The sequence below is a fragment of the Natrix helvetica genome (genome assembly GCF_964273705.1).
Source record: "Natrix helvetica genome assembly, chromosome: 1".
NCBI classification, from domain to species: domain Eukaryota; kingdom Metazoa; phylum Chordata; class Lepidosauria; order Squamata; family Natricidae; genus Natrix; species Natrix helvetica.
In genome coordinates, this window is record NC_138548.1 from 251,564,037 (window position 1) to 251,572,471 (window position 8,435).

Genomic DNA, 8,435 nt, shown 5'->3' on the forward strand with positions numbered 1-8,435 from the left:
TCATTCAGTTAATCAGTGGAATTGCTTGCTTCCAGAAGTTGTGAGTGTTCCATCACAGGAGGATTTTAAAGATGGAATAGCCATTCATCTGAAATGGTATAGGGCCGTGATGGCGAACCTATGGCACGTGTGCCACAAGTGGCACGCGGAGCCATTTGTCAGGGCATGCAAGGCGCTGCCCTGTCAGCTGGCCAGCATGCATGCGTGCGCTGGCCACCTGAGTTCACCCTTTTAAAAGCTATTTTTCGCCTTCCCCAGGCTCCAGAGGCTTTATAGGAGCCTGGGGATGGCGAAAAGAGCCTCGCCCCCCCCCCCCGAGGCTTCAGGGACCGTCCGGAGGCTTCCCTGAAGCCTTCGGAGCACTTAAAACCACCCTCCGAGCAAACCGGAAGTCACTTCCGGTTTGCTCGGAGGGTGATTTTAAGCATTCCGAAGGCGTCAGGGAAGCCTCCGGACAGTCCCTGAAGCCTCCAGAGGGCCTCTGGGGGGGGGGAGGCTCTTTTCGCCCTCCCCGGGCTCCTATAAAGCCTCTGGAGCCTGGGGAGGGTGAAAAAAGCATGTAAAAATGGGGGGGTGCGTTGTGCGCTCATGCACACTGGGGGATCGCACATTGCATTATGGGTGTGGCACGCCCGCACATGACCCCCCCACGCTCCCCCCACTTGTGGCACGCGAGCCAAAAAAGGTTCGCCATCGCTGGTATAGGGTCTTCTGCTTGAGCAGAGGGTTAGACTAAAAGACCTCCTAGGTCCGTTCCAATTCTGTTATTCTGTTAAAATACAAATCAATTCACACATTTCCCCTTTCAACCTATGTCACAGGAAGCCCATATCAATGGAAAAGAGGGGAGGGCTATGTTGTAATTTTTATCCATCCACCAGGAAGTGCACCATAAGGAATGGTGTTACATACAGCAGACAGAAGAAAACGGAGAAGGCTCATACGAACATCTGTCCATAGATATCCCATAGGTGCTTTTTCAAGAAGCAACTGGATTTTCTTGTTTTTTTTCCTTTTGAAAATGTTTCACTTCTCATCCAAGAAGTTTCTTCAGCTCTGACTCGATGGTGGGGAATAGAAAGATTTATATCTATCCATAGAAATCACATGATCTCAAAGAATTGTCCATGGAAAAGAAAGGAAAAAAAATGCAGCCATGGTAAACACCATCTGGATGGAAGTTCAGAAGATCAGCATGGCCAAATCAGATGAAGAATTGAAAGGCAGAGGAGGTTATCTTAAGCTGGTTTAGTTTCTAACCAGTATATGCTTGGGAGTGAACCAGCTTAAGGCAATAGTGTGGAAAAGCCCACAATCATACTCAGAAGAGCAGACTCTGTGCAGCTCGATTGTCTGGATCATATCACCGCATTCTGAACTGCAGAACTTTGGACACTGTGGAGGATGCTTCATTCCTTGCTAAAAGCCTGCAAATTTGCCTCTACCAAGGGGAGAGTAATTCACACCAAGGATGCCACTCTCAGAAAGGAGAAAGTCAAGGCTCCATCATGAATAGACCACCAAGAAAGCTGATTCTTTTCTCTTGTCTCTATTTATTGGAGTCACCAAGCCATCATGCTGTCCATAATGAGTACACTACACAAGAGGGGAAGGAAAAGAATGTGGTTGGGCCCCTATCTAAAAAGGATTTTTTTTTTTGTCAGAAACAAATTGCTCTTTCTCTTTTTCTCTTTTTACCTCTTTCTCTCTCTCTCCCCAAAAGAAAACTGTCATAAGTTTCTGATTTGGATACATTGACATGGGAATTGAAGAACAAAGATGAATCAGAATATTATAAGATCTGGGGTAAATTCTATTGATGGTTGGAACAAAAAAGGAAAGACCCAAAGTAAGTAATGACTATGTTTTATAAAATGGAAATTAGAATTACCGGTATGTATGAAATCATAACACCGAAAATGTATAAGACAAGAAAAAAACAACATGGATGGAAATACGATATCCTTATATTTGTAAATACTGAATAGACCAACTGTAAATAAGCATGGTGGTTATAATATTTAACTTTATATTCCAGTACATATGGCAAAGACATTTCCAGGATGGTTACACTGTGTCCAATGTTTTAATGTGTGTTTAATAAAAAAAAATGTTTTAAAAAAGAAAACTGTCATAAGTTTTATTTTTTTAAAAAGAGTACAAAGCGATCAGAACAAGTCAGAGAACTATGTTTCACAGAGAACTGTTTCTCATCATCAATATAATAAATAGCTCCTTTATAATATCCATAAGATATTATGGATGTTAGTCTTCTGATCCATACAAAACTCAGCTGTCCTGAAGATTTGAATTCAGTACAAAAACCTTTGGTGCTAAATTACTAAAAAAAAAAAAAAACACCTCTTGAAAAAAAAAATGCTTTGCTGACACTGTTTTTGTTCCCAAAGGGTCTGCTGTGAGTAAAGAGATTCCCAGGCACCATTTAGGGAAAGGAGCCGGAGTATGGCTCCCCAGCTTCTTCCAGAGAGGAAGAAACAGCCCAGACCATTTCTGTGACTCGCCCTCTCTTGGGCCAGCAAGGACTCAGCAGCAGAGGGGCTGCCTCTGATTTTTGAAATGTTGCTTCTCTTCAAAGTAACCCTACCTAGTGCTGTGCAAAGGCAGTTCCACAATGCTGAGCGTCATCGAGCAGCATAAATAGCAAGCACGAGTGAATGTGGAGATTGGGAGGGCACAGATTTCAAACATACTTGGCTCTCCCCGTCTCTTTTCCGCACACCCATTCCAAATGCCTTAAGCTTTTGGGTCCCAGGCTGCTTCTTTTTGTCTGCAAAAACCCTTTAGTCATATTCCGGCCAAGTCTGCTGGTTTTTTTTTCTCCCCCAGCCTTTATTTTATTTTATTACCCAAGAAGAAACCTCATCAACTGGATTTCACTGAAGTCAGGTTTGAATCTAGATTTTATATGTTTACTTTGTTTGCTGTTTTCTCCCCTTATTTTGGGTAACCCCTTGAAATGTGGATGGTTTACCTGACTGACTGACTGACTGACTGAGATGAAAGATAAATTTCTGTCTAAGTAGCTTGAAAAAATGTGTGATGTGCTTGGGTTAATGCAAAATATAAAGCTCAGCTATATCCAGTGTCTGCTGAGGTGTTTCTCTAGACCTCCCCGGGCATGCTGAAAATTTGATTTGACAAACTGATTCAGTTGTAAAATCAGTTCAGCACAGCGAGTTGCTCTGCTCTTTTGGAGTGGGGGAAGGGAAATTGTCGCTTGGGTCTTTATAATCTTTTTCCAAACGGACCAAAGTGATATAGTATATGTAGAAATGTTTTAGCAGAAAACCAGTGCTATAATACTGAACAGGAGCTTGAGGTCAAAAGAGTCATAAACTTAAATACATTTAATATACAGGAGGGTAAAGATGAGATTGCTGCTGTTGTTTGAAAAGCAAATAGAGCAGAACGTACTGGCAGGGTGAGAATTATCGGGCCTGAAAAAGGAATTAATTATTTCCTCCATAAATCTCTCCTATGAAGTTAATATTGCTTTGGGAATAGATCTTACAGTATTACCCACATCACCATCACCATTTATTTATTTATTTATATTACTCAGTTGTCTAATTAAGAATACCATTAACACCCCCCCCCCGTGTGTGTGTGTGTGTGTGTGTGTGTGTGTGTGTGTGAGAGAGAGAGAGAGAGAGAGAGAGAGAGAGAGAGAGAGAGAGAGAGAGAGAGAGAGAGAGAGAGAGAGAGAGAGAGAGAGATCTTATAAGGCAGCATTTGCAAGGTGGATTTTATTGGGCATTCACTCAAGTCCTTGCACATTTTTGCATGGAATCCATACAGCAAATAAATGAATGCTGTGAGGTAAGCTAGGCTGAGAGAGATTAACAGCCAATCAATTTCATGGAGCTGAAGCTTTCAGGTCTCAAGGTAACAAAATATTCAAATGAACTCCAGGTGGATTATCATAATTGTATGGAATTTGCAGTCATAAAATTTGCAGATAGCCTCTAGGTCAGTAGGTTTGAGAGGCCAAACAAATTTGTGGAAGGTAATTTCTAAGGGCTGATGGAGAGCAAACTGCAATTGTACCCTATCGCTACTGCAACAGTGTTGAGTGGAATGTGGATTTTAAACACAGTTACTATGATTTTGAATTGCTTTAAAAATAACAATAGGTTGCCCCAGACATGCCATATTTCATGCCATGCAGATATTATGAACTACTGATATTTATAAAGTGCTGTCAATGTACATAGCATTTTATAAGCAGCAGATATGATAAGCCAGTTTCCCCAATGAGTTTACACTCTAAAATAGATCCAAGGAAATGGAGGGAAGGGAGAAACTGAGGAATGGATAATCAGAGGAAAAATCTGTCTATTATATATGTCTTGATAAAGCTGCATACTAGAATATAGAACTATTTTAAAAGTTCCCTGAAAAGGTGTGTTTTGAAAAGGGGCTTAAAAGGACATAAAAGCAGTGGCCATGAGGCAGAATCCTGAAGGAGAGTTGACATATCATTTATCAAGCATTAAAGGAAAATATGAGGAGCAGGAAATGTTAAGAAAAATGTAAGAAGTAAGAAGGTAAGAATAAGGGCATAGGAGATTTTGAAGTTAAAAGCAAAATTCTTCTATAAGATTCAAAAGAGAAAGCAAAACAAAGCAGGAGGAAGGTGTGGTCTGAATGATGTATCATGTCAAAAATAAAGCCAGGGAAAACTTGAGTAGCGCCGTATATAGTTATATCCTTAATCACAAAGAAATTGTATTTATGGTTAATTTACTAATGAACTGGATTAATGTTTACAAAAGGCCATTTAGGTTTCTTTTACTAAAATATAATGGTGGCTGTAATTATTAGACTTGTTCATTCCAGCTACATAGATGTGGAGCAGTGATTCTAGTGGCCAAATACTTTAGAACAGGGGTGTCAAACTCACACCATCATGGCGGTGTCATGTGATGTATTGGAACTTTTTTTTCCCTTCACTAAACCGGGCATGGGCATGGCCAGCTTGTGACGCATCCAGCCTACGGGCCAGGAGTTTGAAAGCCCTGCTTTAGAACAACTATTCAGCAAGGCTGTCCTTTTTTCCTATTATAGATACTGTAGCTGGATGGCCAGAGCTGTCAGTTGAAAAGAAATAAATGTGGAAGTAGCCAAATACCCCTCCCCCTCCCCCCCAAAAACCTGTCAAACTACTAATAAGCCTGGGAAACAAGGAAAGCCTGAGAAACAAAAAAGCTTCAGCATTATATCATTCTGTCTTACTGTGTTTTTTCTGCTCTTTCTTTAGAATAAATACAAGGCTGAAGATCACAGATGTTTCTGATATTTCAACAGAAATTAATCTCAGCTAAGCAGTACTTCCTTCCGTTCCCTCTTCTCTTCAAAGGGCCAAATATTGCTTACTGCTGATTGCTCAAGGCATGTAAAGCTAGAACTTTTACGAGAATGGATGGCACTATCTCCTCCACCATTAGAGTGGCCACAGACACAGAAACTGGCAGCCCTCTCAGAAGCAACCCTAATATTTCTTCCAACAACACATGGGGTGAGGCCTTCTCTGCCAGCTCTTTGGAGGACATGGTAGCCACCTGCACCATTGGGACCATCCTGTCTCTTATGTGCATAATTGGAGTGACAGGCAATGTCTACACCTTGGTTTTGATGTGCCACTACATGAGGTCCTCTGCCTCCATGTACATCTACATCATCAACTTGGCTCTAGCAGACCTGCTCTACCTTCTGACTATCCCTTTCATTGTGGGGACTTATTTCATTCAGGAATGGTACTTTGGCGATACAGGTTGCCGGATCCTTTTCAGCTTGGATTTCCTCACCATGCATGCTAGCATTTTCACCTTGATGGTGATGAGCACAGAGAGATACTTCGCGGTGCTGAAGCCTTTGGACACTGTGAAGAGGTCGAAGAGTTATCGGAAAGCAATTGCCCTCATTATCTGGGTAGCATCTCTGCTTCTCACCCTGCCAATGCTGATCATGATCCAGCTGGTGCAAGGAGAAAAGAATATCTGCCTCCCCACCTGGAGCAAATTGTCTTACAAGATCTACATCACCATCCTCTTCTGCACCAGCATAGTTGGCCCTGGTGTCGTCATCGGGTATCTCTACGTTAGACTAGCAAGAACCTACTGGGTGTCCCAGACCACTTCCTTGAAAGAGACCAAGCGGCTGCCCAACCAAAAAGTCCTCTACTTAATCTTCACTATTGTGCTGGTCTTCTGGGCCTGCTTCTTGCCATTCTGGATCTGGCAGCTGCTCTTCCAGTACTATGAGCCTCTTCCCATGTCTCCTAAAGCCACTAGGAATGTCAACTACCTGACCACCTGCCTGACCTACAGCAACAGTTGTATCAACCCTTTCCTCTACACCTTGCTGACCAAGAACTACAAAGAATATTTGAGGAACAGGCAGCGTTCTTTTCACAGCAGCCGCAACTACTTCCAGAGAAGGAACCGATTTCAAAGGATTTCCGGGAGATCTTTGTCAACAACCAGCCAGCATTGTACAGAGACTTTTATGCTCCCACCCATTCCAGGGGGAAGTAATAGCCCATGATGAAAGAAGCACACTTCCAAAATCAACTGTCATCAAAGTCAGAAGAAGAAAGAAAGAAAGAAAGCATTACATTTGAAAGGGATTGTAGAAGAGGTACATGCTGGGTTTAGAGTTTTGATGATATTTGTTATCGTACTAAATCAGGAAAAAAAAACTGATGTATTTCATACAACCCATGATATGTCACTGTAAATTTTTGCTTCTTGAAATTTTATTATTCTATAAACACTATAGAACACTATTCACTCAAGCAGAATTATTTGGGAGATAAGGCTATGAATAAAAAGCGTGTTAATTTGTTTTATGGTTAAGCTAGGTAGGCGGCACTTTTGTGGAAATTGAATTTGAGGGAAATGTTTGACTTTCTACTGAATTCGTATCAGCTAAATTCAGATATAGGGACTAAAAACCTGGATACGTGTTGCCCGGCAGATTTCTCAGGACTGACAGTTGTGAGTCTTGTGGATAAAACCGCTTTATGCGCACTTACACATACAAATCTGTTTGCCTTTTACTCCAGCACGTTCTTCACTGATCATCTCAAGTGGGGCTCTCTGTGCTTCAAAAATAATTCCACATACATAATTTGGACCTGAGGAAAAAGTGCTGTGACTGGTTTATGGAGCTGACTCTTTAATATTAATATGAATCTTAAAGTGGTCCCTCTTTAGGTTTTTTTTCCCACAAAGAAGTTTCATCTTCCCTCTCAGGGGTTATTTTGATAAATAGTAGAACAGTCCAAAACACTTTTTCCAAAGCTCGTTGGTTTTTTCTTTTTTAGGCATGCACAGCTCTAGTGTCAAATATTATTTGGCAATATTATAAATACAGGTATTTAGTTCTCAACTTACAACCACAACCACATTTGAGCATAAGATTGCTGTTGCTAAGCAAGACATTTGTTAAGTGAATTTTGCCCCATTTTATGACCTTTCTTGTCACAGTTGTTAAGTGAATCACTGCAGTTGTTAAAGTAGTGACACAGTTCCTAATTGAATCTGGCTCCCCCATTGATTTTGCTCATCAAAAGGTCGCAAAAGATGATCACATGACCTTGGGATACTGCAACCATTATAAATATGAGCCACTTGCCAAGCATCTGAGTTTCGATCATGTGACCATGGGGATGTTGCAATGGTCATAAGTGTAAGAAATTGTCATAAGTCACTTTTTTCAGTGCCACTGTCACTAAATGAATTGTTGTAAGTTGAGGATTAGCTGAACATAAAACATACAGAAGAAATAAAGATTGTTCAATGAAAACAAATAAAAGAGAATATAATTTAGCATCTCTGCAGTTATAACACCTACTCAGTGGTGGGTTTGCCATTGCCCACATGGACGTGTGTGGCATGCGCATGCATTGTACCTGCCTGTGACACCTCCACAAACCTCCGCAATGCTCCACCTGCTTGGCGGAGCATCACGCAGGTGCCGTATGTGCCATGCACCTGTGCAGAAGCACCAAAGGCTTAAAGGACAGGGAAGGAGCTCGGGCGGGCGGGTGGGCCCTCTGGAGCACCCTACCGGAATGGTACCCAATGCTCTGGTACTCCCGTACCGGGATGTACCGCTTGCAATCCACCATTGCACCTGCTGTGTAGTATTTGTTGGTTAACATAAACAAGAATTAAAGCAGGTTGTTCTTTAAGACCCATGCTTCATGGCTGGACAGAAAGTTTCAGTAACAAGTGTCTGTGCAAACCCCATTCATTTCTTTTAGAAGGGGATCCAGAATTTCTGTGTACCAACATTTACAAAGCAACCTGTAATATTGTCATCAATCCATAAATAGTGGGTTCTTTTTTTGGTTGTTGTTTACTTTTTGCTCTTAGGACCACTTACTACTTTTAAAAGCTATGGAGGAC

At 41.6% G+C, this 8,435-nt stretch overlaps 1 protein-coding gene across 3 annotated transcripts in view; it reads left to right on the forward strand.

Annotated features, from left to right (window-relative positions):
- The window catches only part of UTS2R (urotensin 2 receptor), a 28,010-nt gene extending 19,899 nt beyond the window's left edge, over positions 1-8,111 (forward strand). Inside the window, exons 1-2 of one of the 3 annotated variants that reach the window (XM_081946404.1) lie at positions 2,083-2,907; positions 5,282-8,111. In XM_081946404.1, the coding sequence (XP_081802530.1) occupies positions 5,440-6,567 (1,128 nt within the window). In that variant the 5' untranslated portion in view covers positions 2,083-2,907; positions 5,282-5,439 and the 3' untranslated portion in view covers positions 6,568-8,111. Of the gene's footprint in view, positions 1-2,082; positions 2,908-5,281 lie in introns of those variants that run through there. The other 2 variants (XM_081946405.1, XM_081946406.1) reach the window with 2 other exon arrangements.
- Positions 8,112-8,435: the final 324 nt, after the last annotated feature.